This window comes from Myotis myotis, unplaced genomic scaffold, assembly GCF_014108235.1.
Source record: "Myotis myotis isolate mMyoMyo1 unplaced genomic scaffold, mMyoMyo1.p scaffold_m19_p_4, whole genome shotgun sequence".
Classification (NCBI taxonomy): domain Eukaryota; kingdom Metazoa; phylum Chordata; class Mammalia; order Chiroptera; family Vespertilionidae; genus Myotis; species Myotis myotis.
Window position 1 is genome coordinate 124,915,136 of NW_023416346.1, and position 22,901 is coordinate 124,938,036.

At 38.6% G+C, this 22,901-nt stretch overlaps 1 protein-coding gene across 1 annotated transcript in view; it reads right to left on the reverse strand.

Moving 5' to 3' along the window:
• Positions 1-3,361: 3,361 nt before the first annotated feature.
• Positions 3,362-22,901, reverse strand: part of GRPR (gastrin releasing peptide receptor) — a 35,214-nt gene continuing 15,674 nt past the window's right edge. Inside the window, exons 2-3 of the mRNA XM_036303978.1 lie at positions 5,689-6,040; positions 3,362-4,048 (exon numbers count right to left, since the gene is read on the reverse strand). Of these exons, the coding sequence (XP_036159871.1) occupies positions 3,659-4,048; positions 5,689-6,040 (742 nt within the window). The 3' untranslated portion in view covers positions 3,362-3,658. The remainder of the gene's footprint in view (positions 4,049-5,688; positions 6,041-22,901) is intronic.

Sequence of the window (22,901 nt, forward strand, 5' to 3'; positions counted from 1 at the left end):
TAACTTCTGGGAAAGGTGACTTAGCCATTTTTTAATCCACAGATTGAGGATGTCATTCAACATGTAGTCCCCAAACAAAGCTAATCTCTATTACGGAAGCCATTTGGTGCATGAATCGACTTTGAAACCAATAACTGACTGCTACTTTTGGCATAAACAAAAAACTTAAGCAGTGTGCCCGTGCTCTATGGACAAGTTCATTTATTTTTGTTCAATGTGCACTTTCATAACAAGCTGAGCTTGGCTCATGTGAACAGCCTCTAAATTGTTTATTTACCTCTGTGTTCTCCATTCTTCAAGATAACACCAAATTGTTTATAGGGCAAAGCGGGAAATCCAGGACTTGTTAATGAGGCAGAAGGCCAGGTTCAGTGGGGGAGTGAGCACAGCCAGAACAACAGGGTTTAGTCATCCCCATTTGTGGGGAATCATCAAATCAACAACAGGGAGGAGCCTTGTCTTCACCAAGCTGGGAGGATCATCTTGCTGAGGAACATCACTCCTGCCAGCGCTGCACCTTCCTTGCCAGCAGCAGCCATTGGTGGGAAGACTGCTTTGTTTATTGCTTAATCTATCACTATTGAACTGCCTGCCTTAGGGAGGCTCAATTTAAGATAGATTGAAAGGTAGTGTCTGTCAATTGAATAAACACAGATGGTTTTCCACAGAAAAAAATTGATTTTTTTCCTTGCCAACGACATAAGCGCTAAATGTGATTATCTTTGGAAGCCAGGCGTGAAATGTCTTAGTTCCAAGCCTCTGCCACACTCCACCCTAGAAGAGAGGTGATATTACATGAGAGTGTGGGTCTATCTCACTGTAAATTTAAGTTCTTGAAGTGAAATAAAAATTTGACTTCCCTAGAGACGAGTCTGATTAAGTCCACCCCAACTAGACTTGAGTCAATCCAGCAGTTGATTCATACAATAGTTTTACCAGTCTTAGGTCACTGGCTGGCAAAGGCCTCCTCCAACCCTTTAAGTCTCAAAGAGGTTATAAGATTGCCTAAAGACACATAGCTAAACGTAGACTTCATTCTCCTCACTGTTTGGCCAAAAGCTGGGGAGGAGAACAGACACAATCCATGCCATGAGAGTAAGTAACTAAGGGAGACATTAAGATAAGTTATACTTCCAAAATGTCTTTGGAAGCAGGTAGATCAAAGATGCTTGAACAAGTTATGCTAGGTACCCAGAATGCTACATATACCTCCTTAACAACTACCTGGGAATGAAGTCACTTACACTCAAAAGTTTTGAAGAAAGTCAAGGGTAAAATTGTAGAGCAGTGGTTCAAGATAGCAAGCACATGGATACAGAAGGGTGAATAGGAAGAGTACCCTTTGTATAATGAGGACATTGAGCAATTTGTTTTCTTATGTCTCATTCAGCTCTAATTCTAAAACATAACAAGCTAATGGGACATCATTCATACAAATCATTCCAAGGAGTCCCTGAAAGTTATAAAACAGTGAGTCTCCTTTCATTTCATGAACGTGAACATGAATGTGGAGTGGCAGTTCAAGGATTTGCCAAGAGAAGTTGTTGCAAGGGTAGCAGAAGTGGGGAAACTGTGAGCATGTGGGTTCCATAAATGCTTTAGACACAGAACTAGAAATAATGATGAGACTCAGAGGCTTTTAGCAATAGAAGGGAACTTAACACTATCCTCTCATTCTAGGGATGAAAAAATGAGTCTAGAGAAGGGATATTGATAGCTAAGGTCATTTAGCTAGAGACAAAATTGGAATGTCAAGCTAAAAATCTTGGTTCTTTCAGCTACACTACCTGTCTTGATTTTGAAATTGTTCAGTGTAATTGTGGACTACCAGAAAAGCAGGCATGTCCAGCATAAAAGTTCATGCAGCAAACAGAAGTGAAGCAGTTTTACTCCAGCTAATATAACTGTAAACACACATCTTTGCAACTGTCTTGGTCCTAACTTCTAAAGATCCACAGACAGTGAGGGCTTCCTTGTATCAAGAGACAAAAATCTTTTAATATGTGTCATGTGCAAAAGAGAGCTGATTGTTCTATCTCACCTGGATGGAGAAAACTAGAACTAAAATGATCTTGGGCCCTAGCCAGTTTGGCTCAGTGGATGGAGCGTCGGCCTGCGGACTGAAGGGTCGTGGGTTCGATTCTGGTCAAGGGCATGTACCTTGGTTGTGGGCACATACCCAGGAGGGGGTGTGCAAGAGGCAGCTGATCGATGTTTCTCTCTCATTGATGTTTCTAACTCTCTATTCCTCTCCCTTCCTCTCTGTAAAAACTCAATAAAATATATTTTAAATAAAGTAAAATAAAATGATCTTGGAATGCAAGGGATATACATTAGGGCACATTTGCAGAATTTGGATTTATCATTAGCATGTTTGCAATCTGTCAAAATGGCCTGTCCTTGAATAAAAACAACAAAACAAAACAAAAAAAAACAACAAAAAAAACTTGATTCAGGTTTCTAGAGTAAGATGGTCAAATCATTTTACTCACTTAGAAAAAGAGAAATACTTAAAGCCACTATTTTTATGCACATGGGCTGTTTTGTGAATACTCTTAAGTAGAAACAATATATCTAATGTAGCTGTTTTTAACCAGTTCTTAAAGAGAAGTCCTCTGTAACTTTGTTGTACATATTCAGGTAGAAATAAATATTACTGAACTTGTATTAATTTCTTCCCGCAGATTACAGGTGAATCACTTGTTAAATGTAAACATGTTTCTACTTTCACTCAGATATGATCCTTTTTTCTCCTATGAAGCTACCGCTTCGATATAATCTAGGTAAGTACATTTGACTGAAAATCCTCTATACCAAAAATAAACACTATAGTTTATGCACTTATAATGTTTGGTGAATTGATAGCATGATCAATTCCTCCTACCCCAAAAGGATTTCTCTTCTATAGTGGAACTGAGTATAATTGGGTAACCACGAAAAGAACTTCCATCAACTTAGAATTCGGAATGTGAGATATTACTCCACAGTCACACATGGATCTTTACATATGTGTCTATGTGTTTGGTTGTGTTTTTGCCTTAGGTATTTCTCCTATGTCCTCGGTGATGTCCAACACTTAGATTTGTCTCGAACCAGTTTCTAGTGTTATCAATTTGGGGACTGTCCTTCATATATGGAACTCTTTCATACGGCCAACTTTTCATATTAGTTTCAAAAATTTTTTTCTTGCTTTGTGATTATAAATATTCCTGAAATATGACTCAAATCATAGTTTTAAAGCACTAGCTCCTGTTTAAAGAAATGACAAAGTGAAGTCTTCCACGGAGTGGACATTCAATGTATAATTTCTCTACTATATAAATTTGGTTCTTCATATAGTTTCTATGACTTAATTGGCCACACCTGTATATCAGGGTTTGATGCTTAAAATAATAATTTTCTATTTGGTATCTTTTCTTTAAAAAGGTAGTTTGCTCTATATCAGAAGTATTCACAAATTAAAATGGAAAAGGTACGCCTTGATGGGCTTTTCAAACATAACAGAGATCCATTTAGGCCTCTCCCCAACCTGCCTGTATCACTCCTCAGCTTTACAAAGGGTCTTTAGAGGGTACAGAGATAACAACAGATGTGAGGGTTCTTTACCAGCCATAGAGCAAAACCAAGGGGCCACAGCCGGGCAGGGTCAATGGTCAGTCTAGACATACCCCTCATGACAGATGTTTCCATTGATAAGACTGAAGGTGGCTGCAGAGGGGTTGGTACTCTTGAGGGAGGTCATGCAGGTGGTACTTCTGCCGGTGCTGTGAGACCGGGTTAATAGGCCAGGCTGGCAACAGAGGAGCTGGGTGTTGAACTGCTTCCTAAAACTCTTGCTCAGCAGGTAGAGGGCAAAAGGGTTGACACAGGAGTTGGTGAAGGCCAGGAGGCGGGCGCAGATACTGGTGACAAAGTGAAGCATGGAGGTGTCCACCTTGGAGTAGTGGTAGGAGCGGTACAGGTAGATGACATGGTTGGGGAGCCAGCAGAAGGCAAAGAGGCCCACAAACACTAGCACTGTCTTGGCAAGGCGCTTCCGGGATTCAATCTGAGGAGAGAGTCACACACAGAGAGGACAGAGGGACCAAGGAACAGTGTGGGAGGATTTCAGAGAAACAAAGATTCAGAGAAAAAAAAGACAGGGAAAAAGAATTAGGGAAAGAGACAAGCTCATAAAGCCATAGAAAAAGAGTTTAATAGGAGAAAGGGGACAAGAGAGAATCATAAATGAGAGAAAAGCAACAGAAACAGACAGAAAAAGAAAAAAAAGTCAGAAACACAGAAATGGAAATGCCAGGAAGCAGAAATCCATGAAGTAGAATACAGTTAGACCATGCCACTAAGAACAGATTTTTAACCAAAGTTGATTGTATGCTTGAATGGATTGCATACTGAAATTCTAGTAAATGCTCTGCTTCTTCTCAGGAGGGCATTGGTACAGTTTATCAGTCATATGACTTCATGTCTTTCTCCACAGTTAAAACTTTCTAATTCCTCTGATGCTCAAAGAAGCAATTAGCTTTGTTCTTCCTCAATGGCCAAACCAAGATAATTAGCTATATTATTATTATTATTATTATTATTATTATTATCATTATTATTATTATTATTATTATTATTATTATTTCATTTCTGGACTATACTATACAGAAAGGGTCTTAGGTAAAATGGGCTGAGCATCTCCTTTGGCTCCCTACTCCCTCTGCTACTGCAAGGGGAAGCATCTTTCTCATTAAAGAATTTGGGATACAATATACGTTCACTATTGAGAGGTCTTTCAAGTAGGGAGACAGTTTCACTAAGAACTCACCCTCCTCTTACAATTAAGGCCTCCCCCTCCCCCAGAAAGAAACTATAAAGGGTGAAGCCTCCAACTGAGTCAGCTATACATTGAAATGAATGGGGCATCTTTACGTTTCTCCATCATTAATACATAATCTACATTTGGAGTGGGAGGCAAGAACTGGCAAAGAGGAGAAAGTGAGAGCCCTGGTTTCTACAATTCTTACCTCAAGGATGAAATTATAGGGGTTTACATGGATGGGCAAGGGAGTCTAACATATATAGAGGGCATCCTGAATTCTGGGCAGTCTAAGGTGTACATATGCTCTCTTTTGCAATCCTCCAACAGCCTTACAATATAGAGGTTATTACCCTATGCCATGCATAAAGGAATTGAGGCTCAGATAAGTCATAAAACCTGGATTTGAACCTAAATCAGTGTGAGCCTGTCTTAATCAAACTACTTCTTTTTATTCAATGAGCCTCATCTTCCTGACCCCTCTGCTTTTCCCCCACATAGAAATCTTCTTCCTATCCAAACAATGTGATTGGAATTTAAATAAGTCACATTCCTGTGAGCCTCAATATTTTATTTTTTTAAATGATAAAACAACACTTTTTCAGATATTTCTCAAAAAGAAACCCATACTCCAAATCCTGCGGGTTTTCAACACTTCCCTAGCTTAGGTCTTTAATAAGACAACAAGATTATAAAGGGCACCTGAATTCCTGGGGCTTCTGTGGCTAGGAGTTTCCATTTACCATCTGGAAACTTGATCACCCATCTTCTCTAATGGCAGAATCAGGTGACATGACCATGACAATACTGTACTTGTCAGTGGAGTCCAAAAGAAATGCAAGGGATCAAACCTCCAAGTAGGAAATTAATCAATCCTGAGCACCTACCTGCTTCTTGACATGTATATTCCCTTCCACAGGCAAATTGTAAGCACTCTGGATCAGATTTTTGGCAATGAAGTAGTAGTAGACAGAAATAATCGACAGTGGGATGATGTAGAAGATCAGAAAGGAAGCCATGGAGTGGATTTTGGGATGTAGCTCATTAGAGTGTGGGTATGGGGCACAGCTGATGAAGGTCTGATTGGTGCTTTCCTCATGGAAAGGATGTAGATCAGAAAACACAGCTTCTGGAATGGCCAGAAGCATGGAGATGATCCAGATCAATGCGGCTTTGAGGCAGATCTTCATCAGGGCATGAGAGGCCTGGATATCCATTGGCCGGACGATGGCTTTGTACCTGGGGCAGGAAAGAGGAAATGTTCTGTGTAAGTTGCACAATATTATTATGGATACTAGGGCCAGGACTAGGGTGAGGCAAATGAGGCACTTGGGTGCAATATCTAAGGAGGTGCTCACTCTCAGGTTCATGCAAGTGCCCACTTGGTACACAACCCTGACAGTGAGTGGCTACTTTAGTGTTGCACCCCAAGTACCTCACTCACCTTATTCTAGTCCAGGCCCTGAAAGATGCCTTCCCCTTTCTCCAGCAGTAATGTTCTGCCCACATTCTCTCTTGATTTTAAGATTAATTCTAAGGAAAGATAAAGTTTCTTTCATTTTTCTTCTTAAATTATAAGAATTAATAACAAAGCATGTTTAAAGGACACAGGGACAAGAAGGTTCACTTTTTTTTTTTTTAACAAAGCCTTCATTTTGAGTATTCAAATGCAGTGTAGGGAACCTTAAGTCATTGAGTAATTACATATATATTTTTTTCTTTTTCAAAGTATATAGAATGAATAGCCTGCTGAAAACATTACACACAGGAGCATCCCTATAATTATCAAAGTAATCTTTCCCCAGCCCTCCTACTTCCAGCCTCATCTTCTCTTGTAGTATTTAGTCCTTCCTGGTTCCTGTGCCACATGTGTCCCTGTCTTAGATCAAGTGTCTTTGACTTGACACTAGGATGAAGTCAGGAGGACAAAGAGTTTATTGAGGAGTAATACCTGTGAAAGGAAAAAGGGAAGGAAACAGGATTGGGCACAGGGAGCTGTCAGACTCTGCTACAGACCTGACAAGGTCTACACCAGTCAAGGTGACTAACCATCTTAGCTTGCCTGAAAATTTCCCAGTTTTAGCACTGAAAGTCCTACATCCTGGAAAATCTCTGAGTCCCAGTAAATTGAAACTGTTGGTTACCCAACACCAGTTCAGTGGGAAGCTCAGGAGCAAAGATTGTCCAATGAAGGAGTCCTATCTTGGATAGAATTGCCAGGCCCTTTGTATCACCACCTTGCTTAGCTGAGGTCACATGCTTTTGGCCACCCAAAAAGAGTGTGACATCAGTTACTATCTGGTTCAGTCACTGGGTAGGAACTGTCTAAGAAGAACATGACTATAGCTTGAAAGCTTAAGTGGGCCCTGGTTTAATTTCTTTTAACCAGTATGTCCTGTTTCTAAATTCTCCATTCCTTTCCTGTCTCCCTCTTTTCTTCATGCCCAATCCCAGAGTTTCCATTCATCTGAATTCTACCCTTCCAAATTCCAGTTTATAAGTATCAACTTGATAAAGCTTTTGCCAGCCAATCTGCACCTCAATCATTCCTGTTCTTTCTCCTAACCTGTTTAATTTTATGACAGGATTATTGACTCTTCTCATTTTATGCTTACTATGCACTATCTTGAATTGTTTTCTAGATTTCCATGGATCTACTTGACTTTTTTTACTTGACTTTCTCATAGGTTTCCTGAAGTCAGAAACTTATATCTTCTCCTCTTCTCTTCTGTCTATAATTCTAAAAATACTCCAGGTCCCTTGTCCTGCATACCACTTATTTCAAAGTAGATGTGCAGCAAATACTTACTAATTGATCAATAATATGTGACTTGCAGATGCATCTCTTATTTCAACTCCTCACAAATGAGAGAGAACAGATCCACTTTTACATATTTAGTAAGCATCATTCTTCCATAGAGTGACAAATTCACTCTTGTGATAATTTGGGGCTCATGACAATTGTTTCCCACTTTTGAAAACATCTGTGCTTCATTTTTTAAATGCAAACATTGAAAAGGTCAAAAATGTTCTTTGCAACAAGATTAATGTGTGAAAGCTATTCTTGGCAAGTAGCAGTAGCTGGCTCCCACACCCACAGTTGGAAGGAAACCTTTGTCCACAGAAAGGTTTGTCTTTTATTCAAATATGGGCAGTTTGTCTATTTTTAAGGATCCAGTATTTCAGCCCTTATTTGTCCATAATCACCTTCTGAAGTCCGTAGGAATTGTAGAACAAGAATCCTTTTTAAATGTCCATTACAATTCTAATGCACACTACCTAGAGAAGACTGAGGTGAAGAGAAAACCAAATGAACTAAATGAATCTCTAGGGTAAATGACAAATTGTCAACCTTTAAATTAGAATTTTAATACCTAATAATAATATAACAATTGATGAAACTATTAAACATTGGCTTTATTTTCTCCTGAGGATAACACCAATAATGTTTCTGAAGAAATGTGAAGCAATTATTAGCTGGCTTATAAAATGACTATAATCCAGAGCAATGGAATCTTTTTAAAAATATATATTTTTATTGGTTTTGGAGAGGAAGGGAGAGGGAGAGAGAGAGATAGAAATATCAATGATGAGAGAAAATCACTGATCTGCTGCCTCCTGTATGCCCCACATTAGGGATTGAGCCCACAACCCAGGCATGTGCCCTGACTGGGAATTGAAGAGCAACCTCTTAGTTCATAGGTCGACACAGCTACTGAGCCATGCTGGCCGGGCTAGAGCAATGTAATCTTATCTCCCTTTGTGCCATTACTCTCCAAATGGAGAACTTGATGATCCTGGGTACCCATGAAGTCATTATCTTTAAGCATGTAACATATTCCAGTCATCCTTTTCTGTTCTTCACTCCAGATCAAATAACTCCAATGTTGTTTATTGTGTTACTCCTTTTTAAAATACTCCAGTTTCCTCTGGGCTCTAATATGAACTTGGGACCACACAGATCTGATTCTTAATGGTGATGTTACCAACTAGCTTTATGGTCTTGAACAAATCACATACTCTTTGCACCTCAATATTTTTATCCCTGAACCTTCAGTATAATTAATAACTGACTCAGGCAAAAATCATGAAACCAGCAAGGGAGAGATTTTAGGGAAAACAATATTCACATAATCTCAAAGAGTCTCCCTGTAGATTACGATCTAATTGCAAAGGGGAAAATGTACCTTCATGATGGGGCAATCTGGAGGTCATCTCTTTTAATCAAATGGTCAAACCCAGGGTGAACTTCTCCATTAGCCAGAGTAGGCTTAAAGTCTGGGGCCCATGACATCTTTAGGAGCTCAGGAAAATGTTTTAATTTCTTTTAAAACCAGAAGAGCACTAGCTGGTTTGCTCAGTGGATAGAGCATCCGCCTGCAGACTAAAGGGTCCCAGGTTCAATTCCGGTCAAGGGCACATCTTCAAGTTGCGGGCTCAATCCCCAGACGGGGGTGTGCAGGAGGCAATTAATCAATGATTCTCTCTCATCATTGATGTTTCTACCTCTCTCTCCCTCTCCTTTCCTCTCTGAAATAAATAAAGATATATTTTGAAAAATAAGGAGAAAAATGAATTATATTAATCCCTATGCCAATACAATTATAAAATATAATTCTTAATATTTTTATGAAGAAAGGTTCTCATAAAAGTAAAGTGCCAATGACCCATGAAATTCATAAAATGGCCCTGATCAAATTGAGCATCACCAATAGTGGGACAATCTAAGATCTTGTACCTCCTGATGCAATGCAATAGGAAGAACATAACATTGCCTATACAGTATTCTTGCTCCCAACTTTAAAATTTTTATTTTATTTATTTTTAAATTTAATTTATTTTTCCATCACCATTTATCTTCTCTGTGCCCTCTTCTACCTCCCCCCTTTCCTCTCCCTCCCTCCATCACTCTCCACACACCCCAACACCCCACTCCCCCTGCCCTGCAACAGAGCTGTCTGCCTGCTCTCTATGAGTCTGTCTCTATTTTGTTTGATAGTTCAGTTTGTTCATTAAATTCCACATATGAGTGAAATCACATGGTACTTGTCTTTCTCTGACTGGCTTATTTCACTTAGCATAATGTTCTCCAGGTCTATCCATGTTGTCACAAAGGGTAAAATTTTCTTTTTTTATGGTAGAGTAGTATTCCATTGTGTAAATGTACCACATCTTTTTTATCCACTCATCTACTGATGGACACTTGTCCCCATTTTTTTTAACTTTAATTTAACTAATGAGGAAACAGACAAATCCAATCCTGGCACATTCTACAAAATAACTCACTTGTATTCATCAAAGCAAGTCAATATCATTTAAAAAAATTTAAACATCACCTGAGGATATGTTTTCATTGAGTTTTAGAGGAGAGAGAGAGAGAGAGAGAGAGAGAGAGAGAGAGAGAGAGAGAGAGAGAGAGAGAGAAACATCAATTGGTTGCCTCCCATAGGCATCCTGACCGGGGACGGAGCCCACAACCTAGGCTACGGGACGATGCTCCCACCAATTGAGCCACCAGGCCAGGGCAGTCAACATCATTATTTTAGAAGAATTCGAGGGAGCTATTGTTTTATCTTAAAAAGATTTAAAAAATATAACAAGCAATCCTTTTGCCAATATATACTTATACCAAATCATTATGTTGTATACCTTAAACTTATCCAGTGTTACTGGGGAAAAAAGAGAGCTATAACAACCAAATGCAATGCATGTGCTTTGATTTGATCCTAGATTTTTTTAAAAAGCTATAAAAAAGCTATAAAAGACATTTTCTGGGACAGTGGGGGAAATTTGATTATAGTTGCCTATTAGATGGCATTAAGGAATTATTGTTAATTTCATTAGGTATGATAATGGCATTGGGATTATGTAGAAGAGTGTCCTTGTTCTTAGGAAATACACACTGAAATAAATACTTAGGAGTAAAAGGTCAGAGTGTTTGCTCCTTATTTTCCATAGTTGAGCAAAACAAAAGAAACACACACACACACATGCTTTTTAGAAAAAGCACAAGAATAAAATTCACCTTCTTGTAAATTGCAATTTCCCTTCCATTGTGTTCTCTCCCTGTAGGCACCCATTTTCTCTGTGAGAGCAACCCTACTTTGGGAAGGTGAGTGCATGTCAGTCATTTGCTCTTTAGTGTGGATCGAAGTCAATGTGATCACCGTATGTAAAGTCCTACCTCTAATTACAACGTGCCAAAGAGATACATTTTGGGGTGGCAAATTGTGCTCCCCTTTACTGATATTGGGATTAAGAAAGAAAACCAAATAAATAATCAGGATGCTTGTTTTTCACCTGCATTGACCATGGTGAAAGTAGTGTGTTTCTAGGCAAACACAGAATTCCTGTTCTTCCTGGAGTATGTTATACTAAATCTCCTGTCTCTTTCATCCCCATATATGCACACTGAAGTTCAAATGTGGCCTCAGGCCTAGAGTGAGGCCTGGACTTTTTCATATATTCAGAGGCCTCAGGGCCTAATGAGGCCATGAGCGAGACCTTAGAGCCAAAGTGAAAAATGGCTTCTTGCAAGGGCTAGAAACCAGAGGCTGTACCGAGGCTAAGAAAAGAGCCATTGACATGGGGAAGGTATCAGAAATGCAGGTGCTGGTCTTGGGATATGAGGGATATAGAAGCTGAGGTATAAAACGGGAAGAGAGATGCAAGCAATTGTTGGACATCTGATGGTGCTTTGGCAGAAGATGGCAACTATTGAACCTTGGGCCCAAAATGAGTTTCAGCAGGATGATCTAATTCTAAAGCTCAGTGTTAATCTTGTAAGGGAGCCATCAGGAAGGATCTAATCAGGGTGAAATATTACAGTTGCCAGTGGGTATATTTAAAATGACAAAGGAGAGCAGTCACCCAGTTAAATTTCAGTAGATGTGCAAACAACCTGGCACAAGTTGTTCCTAGGCCATTCCTCAAAAATGTTATGAAGGGAAGAACATATATTTATAACTTGCTGGACTTTTATAGCAACTTATGAGCCAAAAAGTTTGAAGAAGGTTTACAAATCTCATTTCCAAATTGTAGTTAGACATGGCCTGCATTTACTCTATTGCATAGCATAAAAGATACACAGAATGGGGAAAAATCACTCATGCTTTGGGGTGGAAGGTATAATGGCCTCTGAGTCATAAACTGTCTTTATAAATTGTCATTCAACCCCAAACAGGCCCTGAGACAAGATTTGGGTGCAAGTAGTTTTTTGGGGGAGGGAATCCCAGAAAGCACAGCAAGAAAATAGAAGGCAGTAAGGGTTACCAATCTGCATAACTTGAGCACAGGCCTGTTGGGCACCCCTCTGAGAGACTGTGGTAAGCACATTCCAGAACTGTACCATCAGGGGGTGAGGAGGCCGGGCTGTTTACCTATCAACTCCCATTGCTTTGGCCCCAAACTTCCCTTGGCCAGGTATGAACTCAGGTAAGAAAAACACAGGAAGCCCAAGTCCATTAGTGACCCCCGATGTGCAAGGGATATGAACAGACCACCAACAGCACCAACTGTGTAAATTCTTCTCCCAGTCCAGCCAGTTAACCAAACATATCTATAGAAAATGAAATATCAGAGATAATTTTATTTTTTAAATGTATTTCAAATGATTGGGGATAAAAATAGAATTTCTGAATTATCTCAATGAAATGCATTTTTTTTAAAAATAAGAATCATTAAAGCTCAAAAATGCCATTATGGCATATGAATCACTGTGTGTAATTATAAAAACGTAACAGCACTGTATTTAAATAACCTTTTGTGAGAGGCTTAATACATGGTGAAATCATGACTCAACTTTGTAGCTTATTGGGTCCTCTAGTGCAGGAGGTTCATCCTGACAGTGTTGGGGAGGTATCACTGACTGAATGGAGACTGGGAGCCATGCATTCTGCTCCTATTTCCATAATTAGCTATTTTTGCATAAGCATGCTGTCTTGATTTCTTTTTATTTTATATTTAACAAAAACTTATATAGCACTTAACTAAGTGCCTAGTACAGCTCTCTCAACACTTTTCAAGAAATAATTTTTTTAATCCTTTAGAACAATACTATGAAGTCGGTACGACTGTTGTCATCCTGTTCTTACAGATGAAGAAACAGGCACAAAGAGGTTGCATAACTTTCCCAAGGTCACACAGCTACCAAGTGGCAGAGCTAGGGTTTGAACAGAGGTGGCCTGGCTCCTGTTGTCCAAAGTTAAACCACAAGACTTTAATGCCTTAATTTTCTTCATCTGTGAATCAGAACTAATGATATTAACCTTACTTGCTATGAAGACAAGCTAAATGAGGTGTTTCAAAAGTTTTTCAAAATCTAGGAAACCCTATTTAAATAAAAGGTTATTATTGCTTTTCTTGAAAAGGAATGACTGTCCACTAGAATGTCAAGTGGTCAAGATTTCAACAGTAGCCTTTCAATTCCCTTATGAACATAAATAACAATTATGCTAATGGTGTACCCACTCTTTGACCAGGAATTCTAACATTTCATAAAGAATGTAACACACAAAGAAAGCCCACTGCATGGGAGAACATATTTACCAATGCTATTTCAGATAAGAGTTTAATCTCCAAAATTTACAGAGAACTCATACAACTTAACAAAAGGAAGATAAACAATCCAATAAAAAAAATGGGCAAAGGACCTAAATAGACACTTTTTGAAAGAGGACATACAGAAGGCCGAGAGACATATGAAAACATGCTCAAAGTCACTAATCATCCGAGAAATGCAAATCAAAACAACAATGAGGTACCATCTCACACCTGTCAGAATGGCTATCATCAACAAATCAACAAATGACAAGTGCTGGCGAGGATGTGGAGAAAAAGGAACCCTCATGCACTGCTGGTGGGAATGCAAACTGGTGCAGCCACTGTGGAGAACAGTATGGAGTTTCCTCAAAAAACTAAAAATGGAACTCCCATTCCACCCAGTGATCCCACTTCTAGGAATATATCCCAAGAAACCAGAGACACCAATCAGAAAGGATATATGTTCCCCTATGTTCATAGCAGTACAATTTACAATAGCTAAGATTTGGAAACAACGTAAGTGCCCATCAGCAGATGAGTCGATTAAAATACTGTGGAACATGTACACAATGGAATACTACGCCATTATAAAAAAGAAGGAACTTTTACCATTTGCAACAGCATGGATGGAACTGGAGAGCATTATGCTAAGCGAAATAAGCCAGTCGGAGAAAGATAAATATCACATGATCTCACTCATATGTGGAATATAATGATCAATATAAACTGATGAACAAAAATAGATCCAGAGACAAATGGCAGGGGAGGGGGGTGTTAGATCTCAACCAAAGGACTTAAATGCATGCATATTAGCATAACCAATGGACACAGACACTGGGGCAGTGGGGGCTTGCCCTCGGGAGTGGGAGTGGCCTGGGGGGGGTGGCAATCGGGGAAAAAGGAGACATATGTAATACTTTAAACAATAAAAATAAATAAGTGGGGAAAAAGTGGTTAATGCCATTATATTCTAAGAAATTAAAATGATTTTCAAAATGCAAAAAAGAATGTAACACATTATTTCATTTCATCATTACAAAAATTACAACAGCATTATGATATATTAAATGTAAATACCCTTATTCCCATTTTACAGAGCAGAAAACTAAGGCTTGCAGGGTGATTTGCCCAAAGTCACACAGTTGATAATTAGAAGAATAAGGCTCAAATCAGATACCCCTTCAAATTGAATCCCTTCAAATTAAATGCCTCATTATAAATAGTGATCTATTGATTGTCACCTCCAAAAATTGGTGAAAGAAAGAAAGAAAGGAAGGAAGGAAGGAAGGAAGGAAGGAAGGAAGGAAGGAAGGAAGGAAGGAAGGAAGGAAGAGTTATTGTTCAGATTGGGAAGATGAAAAGTATTTTGAGATGGATGTTGGGTGATTACTGTGCAACAATATGAATGTACTTAAATGCCACTGAACTATAAACTTAAAAATGATTAAAATGATAAATTTTATGTTATGTATATCTTACCAGAATAAAATTGAGAGAGAGAGAGAGAGAGAGAGAGAGAGAGAGAGAGAGAGAGAGAGAAAAGAAGGAAGGAATACTTTGTAATTTTGTCACCATGCAACTCTGAGGGTATCTTAAGAACCAACTAAAAAAGTTTGCTTTGAGTCAGCAAAGGCATCCACAAGGAAGGCAGTTAATTACTTTGACTTTTTTTTTCCAGTTGAAAAATTTAGTATAAAAGTGCTATGTGAATCTAAAGAACAATATAAACAAACAAAACAGAAACAGACTCACAGATACAGAGAACGGACTTATGGTTGCCAAAGAGAAGGGAGTTGGGAGGCTGGGTGAAAAAGATGAAGGGATTGAGAAGTACAGATGGGTAGTTACAAAATAGTCATGGGGATATAAAGTACAGCACAGAGAATATAATAAATAATGTGGTAATAACTATGTATGATGTCAGGTGAATACTGGAAATATCAGGGAGAACATTTTGTAAAGTGTATGATTGTCTAACCACTATGCATACACCTGAAACTAATACAAAATAATATTGAATGCAAACTATAATTGAAAAAAATCAGAAGAAATGCATAGAAATGGTAGACAACTGACATAATATAAGGAAACTATGCTCAGACTTATTACATTTACTAGCATATGTCAGTATTTTAGCGTTTTTTAAAATATATTTTTATTTATTTCAGAGAGAAAAGGAGAGGAAGAAAGAGAGGTAGAAACATCAACATGACGAGAGAATCATTGATCGGCTGCCTCCTGCACACCCCCTACTTGGGATTGAGCCTGCAACCGGGCATGTTCCCCTGATTGGACTTGAACCTGGGACCCTTTAGTCTGCAGGCTGATTGGTGCTCTATCCACTGAGCAAAACCGGCTAGGACTTTAGTGAGTTTTTGTTTGTTTGGTTGGTTTTGTTGTTGTTTTTTGTGTTTTTTTTAGTTTAAAACAACTGAAGCATAATATGGAGTTAATTTAAACAAAACTAATATTTATTAAAAATATCTTGTAGTTCAAAAAAAGGTGCTAACAGCTCAGTGTAAAAATGTAGACAGTAGAAAATTCTAAAAACAAAAGAAGCAAATCATCCATATCTTACATGTGATGTTTTGATATGTTTCTTTCCAACTTTCCTTTGTCTTTTGTGTCTTTTTAATGTTTTGTATCTTTTTTATAGGATCTGTAGTCTAAACATTTCCATCTCACACAGATGCCCATGACCTTCTAGCCAGCAGTCGGCGGCAGGCAGTGCTCTGCAGATGCCAGCCGGCCTCTCTAGGCACCATGTCCATTCAGCTCCAAAGAGCCCCAGTGGTCACTAGAGGGCAACGTCCGTGCGTTTACAGATTCTTCCTAGGATTAGCTCCAAACAACACATTATGCCTAAATGGAGCAAAGCACCCCAACCCCTCAAAAACTAGCACATCTAACAACCAAAAGCATGCCTTAAGCACCTACTTTTGTATGGTCCTGTACTAGGTACAAAAGAGGTCAAGAAGCATAAGCCCTGGACATTCAGCAACATTCCATCACCCTGGAAATTAAAAAGGTTCCTGCATCCTGGGTCACAGAACTCTGAGTTTCTTAAAAGTTGGGTCTATGGCTTATTCATTTTATGCCTATTTCCTTTATTGAACAAACATATAATAAAACTAGGAATCTAGAACTGTGCACCCAATTTGGCCTGTAGTGTCTTACTTTCAGATAAGGAAAAGGGCTCAAGATGCTCAAGATAACCCATTCCTCCCCTGCCACCCTCCTAGCCAAATACTGCTCTCATGCCTACTTACCCCAAATCACTCTGGACATCAGTATTTGGCCTTTTCCTAAGAGATGTTCTATGGCCTAAACACTTTCTATTTCTCTAACCATTTCAAGCCAGAATAATTCTTGGGGGTCCTGAGGAAATGATTCTTCCTGAGCACAATTACCCATTTTAACAATTTGAAGGTAAATTGCTTACATGAACCTACGATGAAAAGACCTGAGAAGAGGCAGCATTATGTGTGATGGTGAGACATGGGGAGGAGGTAATGAAAAGTGCAGTGTCTGTTTATATCTTTATTGCCCAAGAGCAACAGGAAGGATCTGTTCCCATGCCCACCACCCATGGGAGATGGAATCCGGCTAAGCCTTAATTTAAAACTCTCTCATTTTTTTTCCATCTAAACAACTGTTAGTATCACAGAGGACCCAGGGAATTCTGGAAGAACATATTGCTTAAAGATGAGGACTTGACTCTCAATTTTTGGATGATCCTAAAGCTAATGTGCATGATATGACAGTGCCTCATATCCTAAAGGATCATACAGCTGAATGATTTGTATTGATCATATCCCCTAGGAAGTCTCTCTAGGCCAAGCATGTCAAACTCAAAGGCTAACATGAGCCAAGTAAACAAGGTTTATGTGTATGTGGCTGCAAAAAACCCCCCAAAGCTTCAATTTTCATAGAAACGTGGGTTTATTTCTATAGAGACATGCTGAATACAAAGGGCTGAAATAAATGAGTCATCATTAACATAAAATAATAGAACATTTTAATAAAAATTAACATTTTTCTTGAACATTAACTTACCAGACACTGAATAACTGCACAAATGAGTAAGTGTCACACAAATAAACCTATTTTTCTTTTTCTCCGAAAGCGAAATATTTTCTGTTGCGTACACCAAATAAGTCAGCCCAAGACTAATGATGTGGTCATCGGCTCTAAAGTATTCGCTGCTGGTATTAGTGGAGAGAAATGGTGCATCTGCACATAAGGCACGTAAGGGACATGAATGCAACACGATGATAGTAATCAGTCATTAGTGAACGTTGTAGTTCGTTATTAATAATAATGTATAACAGGATATTGTAAAAATTAAGTTATGAAATTTTTATTAAGATGTTTCTTACATACTGTTATATTGGCTGGGCTGCAAAAATATTTGTTGTGGGCCGCATGTGGCCCCTGGGCCGTATGTGGCCTGCGGGCCTCAAGTATGACATGCTTGCTCTAGGCTAACTGGACAGGGCTCATGGATTTCCCTAGGTCCCACTTAATTAAAACAGGAAACTCTCGCAGCACACGTCTCTACATCAGGGACAGCAAACTAAGGCCCACTGGCCAGACCTGGCCCTCTGCTTGTTTTCATATGACCTATTAGCTAAAAATCATTTTTACTTTAAATGGTTGGGGGAGGGGGAAATCAAAAGAATAATAATATTTTGTGCCATGTAGAAATTATATGAAATTTTCACATTTCAGTGCCCATAAATAAGGTTTTACTGGAACACAGCCATTCCCATTTGCTTATATAAAGTCTATGGCTGCTTTCACCCTATAATGGTAGAGATAAGTGGCTGCAATAGAGACCTTAAGGACTATAAAATCAAAAATATTTCCTATATGTCCTTTTAAAGAAAAAGTTTATTAGCCTCAGACCTATGTGCACTGACTGTGTGAACATGGCTAACATTTCTGTTATCCTCTGCCTGTCCACACCAAAGCTGTTGATTCCTCCTTTAAGTGGAGGAAAGCCCATCTGCCATTTCACACAGTTCCACCTGTTAGTCTTATTAATTTGTGATAATGAAGATACTAGGCCACTGACATCTGCCACTGGACTTCCAGTACTAAACACTAATTTGTTCAGGATCCTTAGCCAATTTATCAGCACATTAAAGTACAGTTCTAATTTAGTATCTCAGGCTTTGCTTGACAGTATAAATATAAAAGGCTCTGGCCATTAAGGGTTTAAAATCTGATTGTGGAGGTGAGATATACCCAGGTATATCTCTTAAAGAACCATAAAATGATACTTACATGTGTATGTTCCCCTTTGTGAAGTACTCTTAGAATAAATGATGCTAGGCCAGTATATGAATGGTTGTTAGCATGGTACAAACATGAGTACATGTTTAATGATAAACCTACTTTATATATAACTATGGAATATAAAACTTAGAAGTCATCAAGTCCCATTTCTTTCACTTAAAAAAAAAAAGGGAAACTGGTGCCCATAGAGGTCCCACAGCTGGTTATCTGAGAACCAAGACTAGAACCTAGGTCCCTGGATCCTCACCTCAGTTATATTTGACTCTATCACTTCAGATCCTCAGGTCTTTTAAAAGAACAAGTAAATAATGCTGAAAACTAAATATTTGCTACATTTAAGCCATCTTCGAACCTTCCATTTCTCCTCTGTTGACAGTCTAGTAAAGAAAAGATACCAACTTCTGATTGTCCTGCTCTTCTGTGATGTTTCCAATCATTTAAAGTGGAAGCAGAAAAGAAAATGAAAATCTTAAAATCTATTTTGACCACCATTTATTTAAAAAGAAATAAGCATTTTCCCATATGTTCTCATGGAGAAACTACTGTAATTTTATTTTTATTTTATATTGTTCTTAAATTGTGTTTAAAGTATTTCTCATAACAGAGGCCTGACCGTGGTATGAAATTGCCTGACAATAAAACCACCACCAAAGGGAAAAAAGAAACCTTGAAAAGCTTAAAGTTGCCTGTAGTTATTCTACTTATATATAGACAGCATAAAGAAATAAGTGAGTCACATGGACATATTATTATCACAGCAAATTCTTCTTAAACAGAAAGTACATTTTTTTTTTATGTGTTGCATTTCTCATTTCCCTCTATTGCTTGCCCATGTAACTTTCAACTATCACCGCGGGCCAATTGGTTCAGACCAATTGACAATACAATACAAAAAGAGTCATAAAGAAGTGAAGTTTAAAGAAGGGTACCTTAGAAGCATTTTAACTCTTCCCTTCCCATGAAATTTCAGCTGCTATCAATAACTGCATAACTAAGTGTCAGCTCTAGCTCCTGCTTATTGAGGCTAAGAGACCTGGCCTAGTTGAAAGATCCCAGAGCGTTGATGTACCTATAACACTTGGCAGTGTCCACTGCTACAGGCCTCAGTTGAGATTCCTGACTTACTCACTTTGAGGTTAGCCAGAGCTCAAGTCTCTGAATCTAAATTGCTGAGATAATTTGAGGCTTTGAATGCTGATCCCACAGGTCTGACCAGGTAGTTCTGTCCTCTTCAAAGGAGCTGTGATGTGGATAGCTCCGAGGGCAGCAGGTCAGGCCTATAAGAGAGGTGGTATAGGATTTTCCAGTTCTGATAATGGCAAACTAGCCTGTTGCCGATCAACTCTCCTGAAATGAAAAGCTCGAAAACCTCTTTGAAAATATCAGAGAAATACCAAGGCAGTAAGGATTTGAGGGGCCAAAATCCTGGAGCAAAGGGAAGTGCACAGAGGTGAAGTTGTTATTTAGCATCATTTCCCCCTCAAGGTATTTCCCAAATTTCAAGCAGCAGCATAGAAACTAAGAGCTGAGCACAGCTTCTAGCAGTTTTAGGAAAAAGTAGGACAATAAATGGAGGTCAGAGCCCACCAAGGAGAGGAATCCAGGTAAACAATCCAGGCTTTCAGCTGAAATGCACAAAGAGGCACATCCTGGTAGTAAGGGTGCAGAAATAGACCCATTCTCACAAAGACCCAAGCCCAGCCTCCAATCTGCTCCATCTCTGATTGGTTTAGATATACGGTCACCTCCCAACTGCCTGAAAAAAGCAAAAGCTAATCTTTTCTGGAAGATAATATTATACAGAGCCTCAAATTATTTACAGTTCTTTGTATTCAAAATCAGGTAGTCAAACAAAAATTGCCTCTGATACCAAGAGACAAAACTAAATGACCAAAAAACAAGGGAAGAAAATATATAATAGAAACAGACTTAGAGAGGTTCCATATTAAGGTTACCAGAGAGGAATTTTTTTAATATATATTTTATTGATTAAGATATTACATATGTGTCCTTATCCTCATGTTACCCCCCCCCCCCCGCTCATGCCCTCACCCCCCGTTGTCCGTGTCCATTGGTTAGGCCTATATGCTTGCATATAAGTCCTTTGGTTGATCTCTCCCCCTTACCCCCACCCTCCCCTACCTTCCCTCCAAGGCCTGACAGTCCAATCAATGCCTCTCCATACCAGAGAGGAATTTTATAGTATATTAGAACCAATTCAAGAAATTATGGGGGTTGGGGGGACAGTGGGGCAATAAGGACACATATGTAATACCTTAATCAGTAAAGAAAAGAAATTATTGAAAAAAGAGAAATTAGAAGACAAGATGGAATCAAATGGAAATTCTAGAATTGCAGTATACTATAACTGAAAATAAGAAGTAAATGGAAGCTTCAGAAGCAGAGTAGACACAGCTAAAGAGAGGATTAGAGATCTGAAAATGGCCAGACTGAATACAGTAAGGAAAAAGAATGGAAAATACAGAAAAGGGAGCAGGAAATTTGTGGGCTACAGTGAAATGGTGAAGTGAAATTGTGCTTAAAATAGTTTTCTGTAACAGAGGCCTGACCTTAGTATGAAATTTCCTGCCTCAATAAAGCAAAACAACCACATGGGGGGAAAGCCTGAAAAGCTGAAAGTTAACCGATTTATATGTAGACAGAATAAAGGAGAAGAAAAAAAGAATGGGGCAGAAACAATATTTGAAGTTGTATGGTTGAGAATTTTCCAAAATTGACTAAATCTTCAAGCCACAGATTAAAACAAAAAAAACATTAATCTCAAGCAGGAAATATAAATAAAACCATACCTAAATGCATTATAGTGATGCTGCTGAAAGCCAAAATAAAATAGAAAAAATTTAAAGTCAGTCAAAGAGAAAAAAATCAGTAATTTTAAAGGAGCAACAATAAAACTGACATCTGACTTCACAGTGGAAGTTAGAGGACAATACTTCAAAGTGTGAAAGATAAGAATGCCAGCTTAGAATTCTATGCTCAGTGAAAATATCTTCCCCTAAATTACACGAAATAAAGACATTTTCAGACAAAAACAGAAAATGTATCTCCCTTAGATGTACACTAAATGAAATACTAAAGGGCATTCTTTGGGCAGAAGTAAAATGATCTCAGATGGAGCCTGAGAAGCAGAAAGGAATGGAAAACAACAGAAAAGATAAATACAGGAATGAGTCTAAATTTAAATGTAAATATGTAAATGTAAAGTATATAAAAACAATAAAGATTGTATCCTGTGGGTTTTAAAATATAGAGAGAATTAAAATATAGAATAACAATAACCAAAAAAAGAGCAGAAGAGAATGAAAATGAAATTAAAGTGTCCCATTATCCTTACACTAGAGGTCCCACACACGAAATTCGTGTGTGGGTATGGTCCTTAGGCTTGGCCTGTGATCAGGGCCATCTCCCCCCCCCCCCCCATTCCTGGTTCCCTATTCACCATTAGGCAATCGGAGCCTGATGGCCAGAGGAAGGGACCGAGAGATTGGCCTTTCCCGCCTGCTCGCCGGCCCCATCCCCACTGCGGGTTGCCCTTTGTGTGTGGGGTGACTTGGCCTGGCGCCACTCATGTCCCCCCCCACCCACCCCTGGTTCCCCATTCACTATCAGGCGATCAGAGCCTGCCAGCCAGGGAAAGGGACCAAGAGATGGTCAGTGTGCCTCATAGTGACTGGTTGAGTGGTTGTTCTGGTCATTCTGCCATTAGGGTCAATTTGCATATTACCCTTTTATTATATAGGATTGTCTGGGAATTAGGAGCATTCCAATTTATAGTAAATTCCAATTAATCAAGGATACATGTTGTAAACTCCAGGGAAGCTCCTAAAAGAATACTAATAAGAACTTGAATAATTAACAATCTCTGGAAGGGATGGGAAATAAAATAATTAAAATATTTAATTAATTTAAAAGAAGGGAGGGGAAAAAGGGATATGAAATAGGTGATAACAATAAAAACCAAATAAAAAGATGGTAGATTTAAATCCAAATATATCAGCAAAATTGAGTTTATTATGTCTGTGTTACAGGCCAAGAACCTGTAGCCAAATTACAAATAGCAAATACATTTGTGTAAAGTCACTTATGTTTTGTATACCTGCAAAAATACCAACACTGATAAAGAAAAATTAAAACTCAATGTGGTGACATTCATGGCAAATAGGTTAAGGGCATCATCAATTAAATGAGTTTTTAAGATTACTCAAGGCACAAGGAAACTTGAAATGCTGTGAAATTT